At 34.0% G+C, this 17,317-nt stretch overlaps 3 protein-coding genes across 4 annotated transcripts; 1 reads left to right on the top strand and 2 right to left on the bottom strand.

Moving 5' to 3' along the window:
- Positions 1-110: 110 nt before the first annotated feature.
- Positions 111-5,679, bottom strand: LOC106165378 (actin-related protein 2/3 complex subunit 1A-B-like). The gene is made up of 12 exons (XM_013543588.3): positions 5,519-5,679; positions 4,605-4,693; positions 4,109-4,260; positions 3,624-3,729; positions 3,337-3,454; positions 2,955-3,014; positions 2,481-2,596; positions 2,106-2,208; positions 1,493-1,672; positions 1,253-1,342; positions 877-967; positions 111-521 (listed from the first exon to the last, which is right to left on the bottom strand). Exons 2-12 carry the CDS (start codon positions 4,669-4,671, stop codon positions 483-485), a joined length of 1,122 nt encoding a protein of 373 aa, XP_013399042.2. The 5' UTR covers positions 4,672-4,693; positions 5,519-5,679; the 3' UTR covers positions 111-482.
- Positions 5,680-5,833: 154 nt separating this feature from the next.
- Positions 5,834-10,693, top strand: LOC106164911 (protein canopy 4-like). Its single transcript, XM_013542964.2, has 8 exons — positions 5,834-6,067; positions 6,440-6,560; positions 6,934-7,074; positions 7,616-7,700; positions 7,863-7,983; positions 8,741-8,833; positions 9,035-9,088; positions 9,286-10,693. Exons 1-8 carry the CDS (start codon positions 5,953-5,955, stop codon positions 9,345-9,347), a joined length of 792 nt encoding a protein of 263 aa, XP_013398418.2. The 5' UTR covers positions 5,834-5,952; the 3' UTR covers positions 9,348-10,693.
- A 114-nt stretch (positions 10,694-10,807) lies between these two features.
- Positions 10,808-17,302, bottom strand: LOC106164893 (interleukin enhancer-binding factor 2 homolog). 2 transcript variants are annotated; one of them, XR_015332765.1, is made up of 14 exons: positions 17,143-17,302; positions 16,615-16,683; positions 15,935-15,977; positions 15,603-15,659; positions 15,276-15,404; positions 14,862-14,964; positions 14,567-14,632; positions 14,147-14,263; positions 13,695-13,773; positions 13,365-13,452; positions 12,766-12,827; positions 12,222-12,424; positions 11,707-11,900; positions 10,808-11,405 (listed from the first exon to the last, which is right to left on the bottom strand). XR_015332765.1 is itself a non-coding variant. In XM_013542938.2 (14 exons), the coding sequence occupies exons 1-13, from the start codon at positions 17,145-17,147 to the stop codon at positions 11,767-11,769; spliced, it is 1,155 nt and encodes a 384-aa protein (XP_013398392.2). In that variant the 5' UTR covers positions 17,148-17,302; the 3' UTR covers positions 10,808-11,405; positions 11,751-11,766. The 2 variants fall into 2 exon arrangements, 1 of the variants encoding a protein (XP_013398392.2); XM_013542938.2 differs by having other exon boundaries at positions 11,751-11,900.
- Between the last annotated feature and the right edge of the window lie 15 nt (positions 17,303-17,317).

Raw genomic sequence — 17,317 nt, forward strand, 5'->3', positions numbered from 1 at the left:
CGGGAAGTCTCATTTCGATGTTCATTTGGATTGAAATCCATAAATTAATATTACACGTTTTTAATCGAGTGAAGATGCTAAAAATAAAATTTAAAAGTAAAGACTCAGTCTTAGCATTGCTGAACAAAATGTTTTCTTTATTTTTACCAACAGTCACTTTTTACAAAACACGCCTTTCTTTTCGTTTTGCTTTTTCTTTTAAATACATGTTCTATCCATCTGTGAGAATCATAATGAGGAAATTTACCTCCAGTCATTTTATCAATATTGTTCTGTCTGCACAAATATCAATTATATCAATCAATGTTTTATTTCATACCATCAATGCACTGTTTTGTTTGGGAGGGTGTTCTTTAGATAAAATTCAATGTCTACTAGTTTAGTTCTATGTCTTTCTAAGATCTGCAACTCCATTTTTCTGCTTGATTTTACATTTTGCAAACTTGGCTAGAGCATGTATGGTTTGTGGCTACTTCATAGGCTTAGGCGATTCTCAGACCAGCAATAGCAGACTCCAAAGACTGAAAATCAATCAAACAAGAAATCAATTAATTAATTTATCAAATGGAGGTAAACCAAACATTTTAAATGAGCATTTGATATTAAAAACAACACCCAAGAGCAAAGTAATTTTCTGACGTGTTTTCCATAACAAAAAGCATTATGTTATAAACCCAGGAATTGCAGTAATAATACTTTATCAATCAGTCCATTTTAACCCCATTTGAATTTCAACTGTTCCAGAAAAAGATGTATTATAGTTTTGTCAAACAATTTAAAATGCATACTGTTAAATATATAACCAAACTTTTTATAAAGACTGGTTACAGTAATTTTTTTTTTTGTATTTTATATAACTCCTTTCAACATATTTACCTTGAAGTCCCAGACAACAATCTGCCCATCAACCCCAGAAGAAGCAAACTTGGTCACCTGTTCTCTGGAACCACTGTACACTGATAGTTGGCTGAAATGACCACACCACAATGTAAAAATATACACATTTAAAATGTTTATTTCTCTCAATAAATTGCTACTATGGCTGGGTAAAACAAACCAACGATGCCAATTTAAATGTATGTTCAGGTCATTTTATTGTGCAAGACCCGAGTATGCAGCAGTTTTAGTTGGTTAATATTCAAAGGCATTTTTGGCAAACAGACACAAAACAGTTACTTCACAAATGCAAATTAAAGGAACAAAATGTCTGTTTAAAAAACAACATACCATTAGTTCTTCACAATATACTTACGTGATGGAATTCTGATGTTTGGTCTTGAGATCAGAGCTGGCATCATCCGTAGTTGCCTTTTTATCAAGGGTCTGGAAACGCTTCATGGCACTAAAGGGGAGATAATGCAATAAGTAAGTCTTGATACACTGAGTCTTGATTTCGTATTACATGACAGTGCATTTTCTCTCCATACAATTTACCACAGATATCTGACATTGTTATTTTATTAAAATATGCATATATGCACAGGCAATGTACCTGATGGTTCCTCCTTCCTTCTCTTGTGGAATGTCCAGTTTAGAAACAAAAGCCAGTTTCCCCTGGTCATCAGTAGAGTACAGCACTGGGCAGCAGTCATGTCCAGCTACCACTATACTGTTCTCAGTGGCCCAGATCAGTGACAGGAATGGTAGGAAAGTGGTCTTCACATTGGTCACACTGAAATATTCAATTGTGGTAAAAAAATTATCATAAATGCACTGTAACACAAGAAGGCAGGGTTAACACTGATATTGGAGACCCTGCAGGCCCGTAGCCAGCAATTTTAAAAGGGGGGTTCTTTTTCTGAAAAAGTGGACCTTTTTCCATAAAAACTTCATGAACCTAGATCAAATGTTACCCAGAGTGGACCTTTTCCCAGCAAAAGGGGCGGTTCTTTCGAACCCCCCCGAACCCCCCGTTTACGGGCCTGCCCTGACAGTGAGGTAAAGAAGAAGGGGACCAGCTTTCATTAGACTGTGTGTGGGTTAATGTTCATGGTATACATGACACATTTTTAACTTTTACTCTTCTCAATGGCCACTGGGGTATTTTAGAAAATTAATGAAAATTACTTGGCTTCTATGAAATAATTTGTGCCTAAAGTACTTACACATCCTTGTTATGCACACTGACCACAGACACACTGGAGTCATGCCCCACCCAGGCCAGCTTATCTCCACTGGGAGAGAAGCCAACAGAATGCACCCAGCCACCTGAAACCGGAGTTGAACTTTTGATAATCTTGGTCATGAGAAAACATGCATATGTGTAGAAATTACTGAAAACAAGTTGGTGCTAAATAGCAATCTAAATCTAATTGAACTTCACTTGCAGAATAATGCAGGTTACTTACACTTGCAGAATAATGCAGCCTACTAACAAGTCAGTGGTAGAAAAAGAGCACATGGGAAACAACTAGTAAGTTCTGTACATTGACATTACTGTCCAAAAGATTCAGAAGAATGGCATCAGCAACAATTTTCACCTCCACCACCAGGTGCATTTGAGAACTCCACCATGAGGTTGCCCAGGGGCATCTTCTTTCCCCAGGGGGTCTCCTGAGGTTTGGCCTCGCACTCCTTAATCCAGCCAGAAAACACCCTGTAATGTACATTTCCATAAGCATATATAAAAATACTTATTCATTGTGGCACAGCTGGCTTCGTTTTGTTTAAACAAAATTTACAATTTCATTGTGTGTACACAGTATAACTGTGATATTTATCCTCGGGTTGGATTGTCAGTAGCAGTAACAAACCTCTCTCTCTCTAAGAGCCAGCCCCTGCATCCCCCCCTTTCTCTTCTCTTCTCTCTCTCTCTCTCTCACACACACACACACACACACTCCAACATGCTACATAACTAGGAAATTTTGGACCTGGAAAACGTTCCAATTACACAAAGATTTGAGTACTGCAGTGTTCAGCAATGTGAAGAGAAGATGGTTATCACCACCTACCTTGCCTTGAAGTCAGTAGACCCAGCGGCTAACAAGATGTTATTTGGATGCCAGTCCAGGCTGAAATACAAAATTCAATTATATTAATAAGATGCCAGTCTAGATTGTAATGAGTTTTACATCCATTTTAATGAAGAAAATTTATGTCCAACATTTGCATGCTAGAGTTGTTTTCAATTATCAAATACCAGTTATCAATGTGAAAAAGGTAACCTTATCAAATAACAGATCAGCATCTCTATTTAAAACTGTTAAGAGCATTCCTTTACCACAAACAAAAAGAAAAATAAAATAAACTTATGCAATTGTAGGCCTGTAATTGCATGTACTGGTTTAGTTTTAGCTGCACACAGATAACACCCATATATTTCTGTGTCCATACCTAGTGACTGTTGACCTAATGGGCTTCTTGATGTGCTTGCTCACCCACCAGTCATTCTCCTTCTCAAAGTAACAGACAGAGATCACACGTGCCCCACTTCCCACAGCAAACTTGTTCTCTGAAAGAAAAGATTTTGTATCAGCTTTGAATAACTTGAAAATTTTGTCTAACAGTCCTTGTGTATCCTTTTTTCCTCCTTTTTAATGACAATATGATTAAATCAACAAATGAATGTGATGGGCATCTTTAAGATAAATTCAGGTAATTGATTTATGTTGAATTCTCACCTTGAGGTGACCAACGCACACAGGTTGCTGCTCTGTTGATCCTCAAGATGACAAGAGTTGGCTTCCATTTCCCATCAGTGAAAGTCCATACATAGGCATTACGATCCTGGAAGCATTGTTCACTTAGTTAAAGGACTTTCAAATAGATATCCCAAATCATCAGTAAAAAATTAAAATGCTCACCTGAAAGATCTGAAATAACTGTACAAAATATTTTATCAATGCTTTTCACCATCAACATTTAGTAATTTTACCCCATCAAAAATTCTAGAAAGAAACAATATATCTAGTGAGCCTCTTAACTACATGTTTTTGTCTATATTAGATGCTGACAAAAAGATAAACCTAAAAAATATTTTTAAAGCATCCAAAATCATTCACTACATCACATTTGAAAGTGCAGTCAAATTCAACACACCTTACCAAAAACATTATCAAAATGCAAAAATGGCAAATCCGAATCATGTCACATCTAAAACACTTACCACACCACAGCTCACAATCCTGTTGCTCTCAGGGGCCCAGTCCAGACTGGTCACCCTCTGCCCATGCCCCTCCAATACATGCATCTTCTCCCAGCGCCCAGACACCTGCTTGTAGATATGAACTTCTGCATTGTTGGGGGAAATGGCCACCTCTGTAAAAATAAAAAAGGCCAGACAGTGTAAAGTGAGCACTTGACTAAAGAGTTAATAAATTGTTGGCAAGTGTGTGTCTGCATGTACATGGGTGAAGATGAAGAGAAAGAGTGGTGGTGGGATCAGCATTGAAATTAGCCTTAAGAAAATATTTTCAAACAAACTTTCAAGAATTACAATGGTTGTTTTTTTATAAAAACAGCACAGCTGTCAAAAAGACAGGCCTATAAATGAACAAACTGATACAAGCAATGACATTTTAAGAGGCGAAGCTGAAAGGAAGTTCCCTGCGCGGAAAATTTAATCTTTTACAACAAAATAATGCTGATGAAAAGACACTTACCATTTCGAGCCTTGTTAAAGGCATGGCAACCAATTGGCACAATGCCAAAGCTGTAAGGAGTAGCCATTCCAAGTTTCTAACTGCTGAAACTATAAATAACAAGCCAAATCAATAATCAAAGATATTTGAATATCTGATAAACTTTTCTCCTTTTTTGATTGCATGATCCCCTCTTCTTCTTGCTACCCTGAAAAAAATTTGCAATTTGACGTGACTTACCCATAAAAAATAAAAGGTTGTTTATGTTGTAATACGCAAAGGCACACTATGATATTATTTTCTTTATATAGAAAACTTAAAATTTCCACGAAACTTTTGTAGATTTCCCTTAATCACCACGATCCATATCCAAATTCATTAATAAATCATTATCCATATACTTGTTTTTGAATTTATATTAGTTTCTAGTTTTTGAGTCAGTCTCAAAATGGAAACAGAGATTGGCAGACTTTAAAGTAAAAAAATTGGACCTAAGTATCTGCCCATATATTTTAATTTTTCACCTTTATGGATGGGGTATATCTTGATGATTTGGGGAAAACTGCTCAACTTTCTATAGAAAATTTATTAATTTAATTTTTTTAAGTCATTCACCATAATTTTTACTTTTATCATTACTGTCTGGTAGCTACATAAAGGTCTAGTATACCTTCAGAATGAAACAATTAAATTCACAAGAGTTGATTTCTAAAATGAACGATAAATGTTTGACCAACATCAAAAAGGCTAATTTGACGTTGTGTCTTTCAATTTTCGCTACAATTATGAATGATGCATAGTCGGTTTGTCATGCGGAAGTAAACTTGACAACTTGAAATGTGAAGGGCGTTTATAAATTTTCTAAAGTTTAGAATTCTGAGCGCCTGCAAACAAAGTTCGTATGTGAAAACAAAGTATCAAGACCAAAGTATTACCTGTATACCTGCGGTTTGGTATATTCGCGGACTCTGGTCAGTCTACACGAATATCTAGCTTGAGAAATTCTAAATTTTCGCCGCCCTGAGTCAACGGAAGTACGCTGCGTAGTAGTAAAGGTAGGCTCGAAAAAAATTTGACATTATTTAGTATTTGTCAACCAATACTATGATTTCTTTCAATTTTGAGTTACTTTTTGTCTTAAAAATTGAAATAAAATTAATTTATGGAACTTATATTTTGATATCGTCTTCATTTTGAATGTAATGAAAAATTAATTGGGTTTGTAGAAGACACAGATTTTAAACTACCCAGCATGCAGTTTTACTTCCTACTTCCCGGTTTGAGCAGTCGACACGTTCTCTCTGGTCATTGGTGATTTCTGCGATACAAAACGCGGCAGGGGGATTCTTCATCGCGGTTCAATGACACCATGACGTTCACAGGGACTGTAGTGTGTCTCTTTGCGGTAATATTAGCAGTTTCAGGTGTGGAGCTAGAAGGAATCGAAGATGAGCATGGTGTCAGAATACCAACAAAATGTGAAGGTAAAAAACTAAAATACCTGGATTGTCAATGTAATATTGTTATTTGCCGTTGTTTTCCTTCTTTTTGATGTGTATGCGTGCTTCTAAAGTTATTCTGTAGGTCGTGTTATTTGACATCCGGAGGTTTTAGGGGTTTGAGTAAACGACTTTGCAGAGTAGACCCTAAAGATGACCATCCTCACGTGGCAAAACAAAGAGATGTACGTTATTCATGTAAGGTTTGATTTTAAAGGACTTTGCTAGTCACTCTTGTACATATGTCATTAGTGTGTTGAAAGTATGGTAAATAATTGACCTTGTCATTGGTGTGGTAAAATGCAGACAACATACACATTGCACCTTGAATTATATACCAAAAGAATTTTCTTCCAGTTTGTAAATATCTAGTAACGGAGCTTCAGCAAAGACTATCAGAGACATCATCAAACGAGGTGTTAAGAACAGGTCATGGACTGGACAAAAAACCACTGAAAGAAATCAAATATGATAAGTCGTAAGTTTTGTTTGCATGTCTTTTTTTTTTTTACACCAGAAAATTGTAAATGAAGAATAGATGAAATGACAAATCCCATTTCTTATAACTAGCCAGAAATGAAATTAGTTTCTTAAAGATGCTTCTGTAGTTTTCAAGATAATACTGTGAAGTCTGTCAAATCCTGTTTGAAAATACTGTAAGCGATATGCATTGTATTGTAAAATAATTTGGTTGTTTTAGATGAATAAGTTGAATATGCAGTCATGATATTGTGCTAAATCAAGCTTTTTTTTTTTTAATTGAGAATTGTACAAAAGAGAGAAAAAAGACTGGCCTGATTCACATATGTATTTTATATGTGGCATTTTTTTGATAGTATGTTTATCTTCAGGGACCTGCGTCTAATAGAGGCTTTGACAGACCCCCATGTTTGTGATAAGATTTTGGAGTACAATGTGCACAAGGAGAAGAAAGGCAGCATGAGATATGCCAAAGGGATGAGTGAGACAATGCAGACTCTACATGGTTTGGTGTAAGTAAAAAACTTTACATGGCAAACAATACAGGGTGCCCTTGACTTATGAAGGACTCCTATTATGTAGCTTGGAAGTTTTTTTTTTCAATAGGAAAATGCAATATGAGATTGATTTTGTGGATTTGCTATAATTGTGTTTTCTTGGAAAATCAGTTTTCATCTTTCCTATTTCCTTTTTGGAATTTGGCAAATATATGGTCAGATATATATGTGCAAATATATGTGGGCATATTTTCTTAATTTATGAACAATTTACGGGGGGAAATGGTATAGGAAATCACTCTTACTTACATGTATAGATAAAGAAACACATTGGTGTAATCTTGTTAACATGACAGATATGGACAAACCTTCAGTGTATTTTGTATACTCACAATTATATCAATCTCAATAAAATTCCAAATTAGTTATGTATTTATATCTGTCTTCCTAGGATTTCAGCCTCAGGTGTATGCCAAACTATATATATGAACAAGGATATTTATATCTGTATATGTTTATTGTTTCAGATTTGTCACAAATTATTTTATATTTTCAGGGACAAGGGTGTCAAGGTGGAGCTTGGAATGCCATATGAACTTTGGGATAAGCCATCTGCTGAGGTCACAGCCATGCAAAGAAAAGTACATAGTGTTTACTGATTTGTTTATGAATATCTTCTCAAAATTCTTATCCTTTGAACTTTTTTTAAAATATGTATTCCAGAGTTGTTTCGGGGTTTTTTTTCCTCATTTGACTTTTAAATCTAATAGCTTTTAGAGTCTCAAGTAATATTTCTTTTTCAGTGCTACAAAATGGTGGAAGATTATGAAGAGGATATTGAAGACTGGTACTACAATAACCAAGAAAAAGACATGATTGAATATTTCTGCAGTAATCTTGTACTGAAAGGAAATGATGACAAAAGTGTGTTATTTATTTTTGGTTTTACAATATACCTAAAATTAATTATGTATGATACTTTACAAAATTTAGATATGCTAAAAGATTAAGAGGATTAATTTTGTTTGCATATATTAATTTACTATGTACAAAAAAGGCAGACAGACAAGCAATCAAACAAATAAATTGTTATAATGAATTTCTTTTTTTTTTTCTGCTATAAATATATTTAGTTAAAGATGGAGATCTGAATGATTCCACATGACATATAATGTAAATAGAATGTGTGGTTATTTACATGCAATGGCAAAAATTGGTGCCCCACACTTAGGGTGCATTCCCATAGATTTTAGATCGATCTATCCCGGTGGGGAGTCTCACTAGATTACTGTCAGATAATATGGCTTAAATGTCCATCCCACCTACTACAAGCTGTAAGGGAGTAATTAACTTCCATGCGCGGTCGGCTGACTGCAATTTAGCGTGAACCCCCAGGGAGTTAGGTCGATCTAGTAAGATCAATCTAAATCTTTGGGAATGCCCTCTTATTCACTATGACATGAATTTTAATTTTGCCAAATTGCTGAAAGATTTTAGCAAAATCAAAGTTTATTGGCATAATAATGGTAAACTTTCAATATTTTAGAATATCTTTCTTTATCTGATCAACTTAGTCATCTATGTAGCATTTGGAGAAAATTTAGTAGGCTACGTGAGCCCAGTCATCTGTATCAAACCACTTCTTGATAATGTAAACAATGTGGATAATTAACTATTTCAGCATGTCTCACAGAGAAGGAGGAACCTGAGGAGGATAAGAAGGGAGAGGATGGGGATGTAAAAGAGAAAAAGAAAAATAAGAAAAAGAAAAAAGGTGAATGTTGAACTATTTTAAAATGCAATTATTTACTTAATTTGTGTAAAGATTCATTCTTTGCTGCTTAATTGCAAATGTGTCAAGTTGATCAGTATAATGACAATTTGTTGCTAACCATAAGTCATGTTCAGTTATGCTTTTGCATCAAAATCATTATATTTTTGTTACGCAATATTTAGATTTATTGATGCACTATAGGTAAAAAGAAGAAGAAAAATAAAGGGAAAGGAAAAGATGAAACTGAAACTCAAGGTGAGCTTTCTAATTAATTGTTTTATACGTATTAACATCTTGACTAGAAAATAATAGCAGATTAATGTTCACTACTTGGTTCTTATTTAATAGATCTGAGAGGTTCAGTAAGTTTATTTGTCATATGTTGTATCAGTATGTAAATTACTAAGGTATCACAGTTAAGATATAAGCATAAGATAAAACAATTTTTTCAGGCTTGGGCAAAAAGAAAGTGAAAGAGGACACAAAAACGGAAAAGCAAAGAGATGAATTATGACCTCACTCTTAGGACTTCCAAATGCAATGCTATGTTTTTGAAGTGAAACTGAGTTCATATCACAGGGCAGAAAGTTAAAATGCATTTGTCTTAGTACATAAAGGTTGAGAAAGACCACTGCATATGGGCACTACCGTTGTCTTTTTTCTACTCTTTTTTTATAAGTGGAAAACTGGTGCTAGATAATATTGTGTGTTGTTGTTCATGTTCACTTGATACTCTTTTTTACAGAAAAACGTGTTTTTATGCAGCCCGAACAACTGGCAGTGTGTACTTATGAAAACAATGAAATGTCATTTTGCATTGTTACAATATTGGTACACTTTTTTGCTGCTGATAAGCAAGATGTAATTGTTAAGGACAAGCACTTCCACCATCTATGATGCCAGATGTGCATTCATTTGCAACTCTCAGGAGATGGCTCTTTGGTGCCAGCTACCTGTCACCCCTTAAGCCCCCTTTACATGGATGATTTCTTTTCTGCGTCTTGTAGTATGGTCCTGTTTGAGAGTAAAAAAAACTTGCTGACAACTGACCAGTCATTGAGCATTCATTCTGCATCCAAAGGGATGTACCATTGTAAAAAAAAAAAATAATTACTTATTTTGATACCATGAAATGCCTTTATAAGACTATCATTATAATTTCTTCAGAGTATTAGTAAGTTTCATAAAGAGGTCACAAATAATAGCTACACCTGTCACAAATAAGACATTGGTGGTATCTCACATTTGCATTCAGGAAATGGAGTTGGTAGCTTATTTAATGCATTAGTAAAAAGAACAATTTGTGAAATTAGATAATGTTAAGTGGATTTAGATTTTTGAGGAGACAGAAACTTGACTATTGAAGTAATGCATTTGCTTTAGTTTAATTTTATGTCCCTTGACCTTCCAGTCATTTCAGAAATCCATAATAATGATTGGAGCAGCCTCTGTTGTTTTTATAAATTTTATAAGCATTATTGTGAAATGAACAAGCTTAATGTCTACTGTCTTTTTGATTACTACAGAGGGAATAATCCTACTGATGTAAAATTTCAAAGTTACAGACAGCAGGTCTTTTGGTATCCTGTTTACTTTTTCATTGAAATAGGGATCAGCAGCTAAAGACATTCCATAATATTAGCAATCACTTTTCATAATTTAATTTAAATATTGGCCAAAGGTTTATTTGTTCATCTTAATTGTAAATATATATCACACTTGACCCATTCTGAGATTTGTCCGATGTGGACTTCCTTTTCCACTCAGTAGCCAAACGTCTATTTTTTTCCAATGGACACAGTAAAGTTTGTATTGTTGTTTGTAGCCATGTCATTGAAATAAATACTTTTGTTAATTAAAGTGTTCTCTTTATTATTTATTTATTTTATTAATTTTTTTTTTTTTTTGAGGAGATGCAAAAAAATATTTTCCAGATGGTAAAAATGCAAAAATGAAAACATGAAGTAACTGAAATGTGCTTTCAACTCTTTATCTTAAAAACAAGAAACAAAAAGCTCATTTATCTTACAAAGCTTGAATGGTATTTGTAATTTGATCATTATTATAAAACATTTCTAAAGCATGCAATTAATTGCAATGATGCACAAGTTTATATTAATGGGGCTTATAGTTACAGTTACTTTTAACAAAATTACTCCAAGACAACTTGTGTCGTAAATGCATTTTACAATTGCCCCCATGGGTTTCTGTCACAGTGACCACCATGGACAGTTATGAATTGTGAACTTTAATTTTTGAACCGCTTCTACTATTTACACAATTTAAAAGAACCAATAGGTTCAATGGTCTGCCATGATTTCAGTCTGTCTAATTGGTAGACACTGTTTTTCAAATCATAAGTATGTTCATTTAGTTGGCAATGATACCAAGTTATAATCCAGAGGCATAAAGCTGTATCAGATCAAATCCATCTTTGTGATGCCTTAGTAAATCTTCCAGACATGCTTTATCTGCTGAGGGTGGATTGCTTTTTTTAAGTGACATACACCAGCTTCCCTCATTTTCTAAGATCATCTCTGTAAAACCCAGTATCAGAATCCCTTTGTCCATTCTGAAACAATGCCAATGTATTCATTTTAAATTATTGGGTGGCAAAACAGAAATAGAATATGCAACAATTTTAAACAATAAAGGGCTGACTAGCCAGAAAGGATGCGACATCCCCAATAAACTTATCTCAAGGCAAACCATCTATGCCACAAATACTTTTAAGATATCAAATATGTGTACATTAATAAAGGGGAAAAGGTTAATGACCCATTTTGTTAAGGGGGTGAAGGTATAAGTGCTATTCTATGCTATTCTTGTTTACTTACAAACTCAAAGAAAGTCAAATACAATCTAGACCTCACCCTCTCAGTCATTGTTGAATTTATATCACTGTGCCTCATCTCACCTGCTCACTCCCTCCATCATTCCTGTGTCTCCATACTTTCATCTCCTTCTTCATCTTCATCCTCCCCTTCCTTCTTTTCTGGCTTTTCATAAGCCTTATCTGAAGGTGTGACCACCACCCCTTCCCACACACTCATCTCTGTGGCAATGCCTAACAACAAGGGAAATGAGAAAAGTTTTTAGAATCATTTCTGTAAAGGTTAGTTACAGAAAATGCATTATCTACTAACAGTTCAGTGAGTGAGTTTACTTGCACTTACCTTGTTCAAAGATGCCAACATTACATATTTATTAATCCTTCAATATGTGAACATGGCAAAAAATTTAAAGGAAGCTTGATGGGAGACACATTTACATGATGAAAGATGAAAGATGTATTTACAATAAAACTGAACAATCTAATTTTTAAGATACAGAAAATTTTTCTCATGAGATCTATGCTTGTCTCCATCCACCTCAATATGCCCCTTACTTGAATTTCCTTCAAGACCCAGTATCTGTTTAAATCCTCCATGTGCAAGGACACGAAGTAGTGTTTGTGCTGTGTAGCAGACTTGGTCCTGTTGTTCTAGTGTCATCACTGTGTGTATGCGGACTGTGCCATTCTCACAAGGATCTGTGATACCCACGGACCCTGGCAGGAAGAACCCTGCAGCCAACAGCTGTAAGCTACGCCTGCAGCAAAACAGTGATTTGTACAATAATAAAAGTATGGAGAAAAAGTAATTTACCTACACCTGTTTACATTCTTTGTTTACCAATTGTGCTGGTTACAAATATTTTAGTTACAGTGAGTGAAATAGCAAAGTTGGCACAGTGAGGAAGAAGGTGTACATACACCTAAAAGCTTGCTTAACAATTTTTTTTGACACGCATGCTCACATTACACTGACAGGTGAAAAGAGGTCATACTGATAGGATGCTCCTTCCAAATCTAAACAGATTAATATTAATCAAAACCCTTTCTATTTAGAGATGATCAAAATAAGAAAAATTTTTTTTTTCCTTTTCCTTACCTAAAAGCTACATGAATTGGCAGTGGCTGTCTTGTTGGATTGTTCATCACAGAATAATGACCCTGTGTTAGGAAAATGATTCAAAAATTATTTAGTTGGTATATCAATTTTTTTAATATATACATATACTTTTTCTGTTGAATTAAAATAAAGGCATGCTAAGGTTTCCCCAAAGAAAATATCTTTAAATCAGTTATAGGTAAAAAAAAAAAAAGTCAGATAAAGTGGTTAAGTGGATAAAGTCAGAGTGCAGTGTGTGTAACACCAGAAACTTTGTATGACATCTTTTCCTTTTTGTATTTTACCAACTCGATTAACATCTCTGTGCAATTACTGTTGCTCTCAGCTCCAGTTAATATATAAATCCTCTAATATAACTCTTAATAGTTTTTTTAATGAACTGCCAGCCTGTTTGCACTCCCCCCCACCCTTTTCAAGTAAGCAACCACTGTCCAACACAGTAATTAAAAAAAAAAAAAAATTAGCGCAGTAAATCATCGAAATTAAGCACAAGATCTACCATTATAAAAGTCTAGGTTGCAAAACTCCAGTGGTCTTTCAATGCAGTGGATAAAGTATTGCTGTTTGGATTCCCTTACCAGTAAGTCCAGTATCCAAGGTGTCAAGGGCTCTAGTCCCTCAAATCTATTCCTCAGATCTTTAAGTAGACGGATTAACACTTTGACACTGCAAACAAGTAAATATTTATACATAAAATAACATCATTACCTTTTGTTAAATTTTACTCTAGTGTTCATTAATTCAAACAGATTTGTTACCACTAAACAATTCAATCACTGTATGAGCTGAATGCTGTCCTACTGAAAAAAAAGAAGAAATAAACAAATTAACTCTAATGAATTTCCCTAAATGAACAAACTCTTTCAATAAAATTACAGCTGCTCAGTCCTGCAAGTTGGATACAATACCTTGAATGAAATGCATTCTCTTCAAACCACCTGGCATGTCTTATGGCAGCCAAGTGGCTCTGCATTACTTTACCATCCACTGAAAACAAAACAAAATTTAACATAAATATCAGAGAAGACCAATTTAATAATTTCCTGTTTACAGAAAAATTAGACATCATAAATGAAACTATAAAAATGGGAATCAAACATCACATACTTTGTTACAAACATGAGGTTATGGTATGTGTGTATAACGTAGCTGAGAATAAAAGGAAATTTCTTGGTTTTTTAATATGTATTGAAACCACTTATGTTCATCAAGTCAGCAACAGCAAATAAATTAGTAAAACAATAATTTGTAAAAAATGCTGGATGTAGAAGTATGTCTATTAATAAATTAATAAATTTATATATTATTTCAAAGAAAGAGCCTAGAATGACATACAGCTATCAATTGTTGATATACTTACAATGTAACTCAGGGTCTAGTTTCTTCAGGTTAGGAGGAATGGTGGTGATGAGACAGCGAACAGTGGCCTCTGGTGTGCTTATCTCAAACCCTGTATCAGTTGGCATCATGGTCAGAACTGCAATAACATACACAGGTCTTAAATAAGAGAAATGCATTAAATCACATTCATGCCCTATGCTAATAATAATAATAATAATAATAATAATAATAATAATAATAATAATAATGAATCAACATTGAGTAAGAAATGTACAATCTTTTATCCTCAGGGATTAAGAAATTAAGAAAATTGAAATATTTAAAAATCCAACCAAATATTTTATTGTATGTATTTTATCTGCCATTGCAATTTAAAATATGTGTCTCAACAAAATGTTTGGAATGCTCCATATTTTTGATGAAATCACCCTAAGTTTACCTTCCGAGGAATCTTGAGCTTTCACATCCTCCAAGACCTTGCCTCCTAGCACTGTTACTGCCTCAACTGAAAAAGAAACATTACTATTATTAATATAATGTTACACCAACATAAATCAACTATGACAGTTACATAGTAAAATAACCTGAGACTTAATTTGTGATGATAACAAATGTTTTTTTCTACATATGAATCAAACCAATGAACAGTTTTTGAAAAATAATTAGCAAAATACATTTAAAATGGCACTGACAGTACATCACAGCTATTAATAGTTAATGGTAACTAAACTAACTTGTTGGTAAAGTCTTTAAGATAACCACTATGTCTGCCACATTGTGTCCTAGTGTCATGGTGCCTTTCTTATGAGACCCCACCTGACGCACCTCTTCCAATTGCTGGAGTAGGAGCGAGCAAAAAATAATTATAGAGATAAGTATTGTGATTCTTTTCTGTATCAACATAATATCTATATAATTATCAAATCACTTCTTTATAATGTCAAGTACTGATAGTTATCGGGTAATAAAATTAAAATGCAAGAATAAACCTAATTCAGCTTTTGATTTCATGATTACAAAGTAGCTCTGTTGGTATGATTTAAATTTCACTAGTGAAAATTTCTGATATTAAACAAATAACTAAAACTCAAGAATTCCAATTAAAGGATAAAAAAATTATTTCTTTAGACAAGAAGTATTTCTATTACCGCAGCCTCAAAGGCTCCTGGAGATACTATGAGGTTATCCATAACAGTGTTGATTTTAGTCACCAGTGCCAGGATAGATGACTGCTCCTGGGGGGTGGGGCTCAGGTCTTGATTGCGCTTCAGGAGAGCCTGAAATTTAAAGAAAATTACAATAATATTTCACAAATTAAAATATCTGAATCAGTGAAATGTTACAATCTTAATACACAAGCTTGATTAGGATAAATAAAAAAAAAACCTCCAAAAAATGCACTATTTGAAAAAGAAGATTTCCTTTTTTTCAATTGTTTGTAAAAAAGCGACCATCAATTACTTAATTTTACTCACATCTGTGAATGCCTTCTCATCAGAAGCAGGCTTTACTCTGGGAAAAGCTGGCTCACACTACACAAAAAGAGGTATATTTTCAGATACAGTTTGAAATTATATTAGCACATTTATATATCTATAATGTTAATTCAAATAAAATGATAAATTTCCTTTGGATAATAAAAATTTATGTTATACATATTTTCTAAAATAATATTCAACATGTCAATAATAAATGGTAATCATAAAATTAAATGATATACTTATAATAAGTAACACAGTACATCTTCCTAAATTACTCACAAAATGTTTATGACTTTGTAGCTTTCGTCTACAGACATTGAACTTACCTGAGCAAGGTCAAAGGGGATATGGGGTATAAATGTTCTGAAACTGAAAATTAAAAAAATAAAATAAAATATACTGATTTTCATCTTTTCATCATTTTTTTTTTCAGAAAAGCATGTTTATTTGTAAATAAATATTTGGTGTTCATTTCTGCATGTTAACTTATCTGAAAATGGATGTACATGTCCTTTAGTTTTGAGGGTCTCATAATTTTGCTTACCTATAGAACAGTAACCTAGCACTATTGTAGACAAAAAAAGTCAATAACCATATGATTATATTCAGAATTGTAAATATACCCTATGAGAGGTTTCATACTTGCAGTATCATGTCTTCCAAACTTAAACATTCAAGTATGATTTCCCATCTTTTTCTATATTTCATTTTGTGGGGTCTTTGATCAATGTTTCTTTTATTTTAAAAAAAATTAACTTATTTACTGAATTTTCAGTGTTCATCCCTGAAATGAACTCTGCTCTCTAGTATATTTGAGTGGGCTTGAAGTTGCTTGCAAAACATTTTAAAAAATCAGAAAGCAAATTTCTAACGGCTGATTATGAGTGCAAGTCACCAAATAGCTTAATATAGAAAACCATTCAAAATCAATGACATGGAATTTTGGGGCATAATGCATAAGTGCCAGAAAACTGAGCATTATCCAACAAAGAAAATGTCTACTTACAGTCCCCCTGGGCCTTTGTATCCCATCCCCCTCATCCCTCCCCTCGGCATTCGTCCACCGGAGTAGTGCCTGAAATAATAAAACAAAATATTTAATATACAGGATTGCGGCTTATACGAGACCTAGATATTTTCGTGCGTGCATCTGCAAGGCCGATGTTTGCCTCTGTTTACGACCCGACTCTAGGAAGCAAAACTAAGAGCAAATTGCAGGCAAAAGATGATGCCTGATATGATTTTAAAAACTACTCGTTGTGTTCTCACTACGAACAATGTCTGGCAATAATATTAAAGAGGTAAAGTCATCACCTACATTTAAGTTAATTTTAAAATGTAGATAACGTTACGTAACGACACTGTCACAGTATCAACATCAATGTCATTGCAAATATTCATAATGCTAGTAATAAAATAGCCTTATATAGTGCATTCCAATTCATTTACAAATATGCGCATAAAATTCTACTTAAGATGAGGTATCTACTGGGTGTAGAGGTGTAGAGGAATAAGAGATAACAGTAGTACTCACCTCATTATTGCTTCTATCTCAACACCGACCGGCTTTTTGTCAAAGATGGCGAAAGCGTGCTTGGTGGTGGCAGCACTGGTAACTTTGTTTTTAATTCTGAGGACAAGCTACAAATTTGCGTTGAATTCTTCAAATCACGGATAACTGTGGGCTAAATATTACTATTTATTCACGC

The sequence above is a fragment of the Lingula anatina genome, chromosome 2 (assembly GCF_051362555.1).
Source record: "Lingula anatina isolate TDL-2025a chromosome 2, LinAna3.0, whole genome shotgun sequence".
Classification (NCBI taxonomy): Eukaryota; Metazoa; Brachiopoda; class Lingulata; order Lingulida; family Lingulidae; genus Lingula; species Lingula anatina.

Excerpts from the sequence above, each read along its gene's own strand:
- LOC106165378 (XM_013543588.3), bottom strand. The coding sequence starts at position 4,671 with ATGGCTACTCCTTACAGCTTTGGCATTGTGCCAATTGGTTGCCATGCC. Across the intron at positions 3,015-3,336 it reads ATTAGGTCAACAGTCACTAG|CCTGGACTGGCATCCAAATA; the intron begins GTATGGACACAG and ends TTTGTATTTCAG. Across the intron at positions 522-876 it reads TTGTTGTCTGGGACTTCAAG|TCTTTGGAGTCTGCTATTGC; the intron begins GTAAATATGTTG and ends ATTGATTTTCAG.
- LOC106164911 (XM_013542964.2), top strand. The coding sequence starts at position 5,953 with ATGACGTTCACAGGGACTGTAGTGTGTCTCTTTGCGGTAATATTAGCA. Across the intron at positions 7,984-8,740 it reads GAAAGGAAATGATGACAAAA|CATGTCTCACAGAGAAGGAG; the intron begins GTGTGTTATTTA and ends TAACTATTTCAG. Across the intron at positions 9,089-9,285 it reads AGATGAAACTGAAACTCAAG|GCTTGGGCAAAAAGAAAGTG; the intron begins GTGAGCTTTCTA and ends CAATTTTTTCAG.
- LOC106164893 (XM_013542938.2), bottom strand. Across the intron at positions 14,264-14,566 it reads AGCTCAAGATTCCTCGGAAG|TTCTGACCATGATGCCAACT; the intron begins GTAAACTTAGGG and ends ATGTTATTGCAG. Across the intron at positions 12,425-12,765 it reads CCAATTCATGTAGCTTTTAG|GCGTAGCTTACAGCTGTTGG; the intron begins GTAAGGAAAAGG and ends GTTTTGCTGCAG.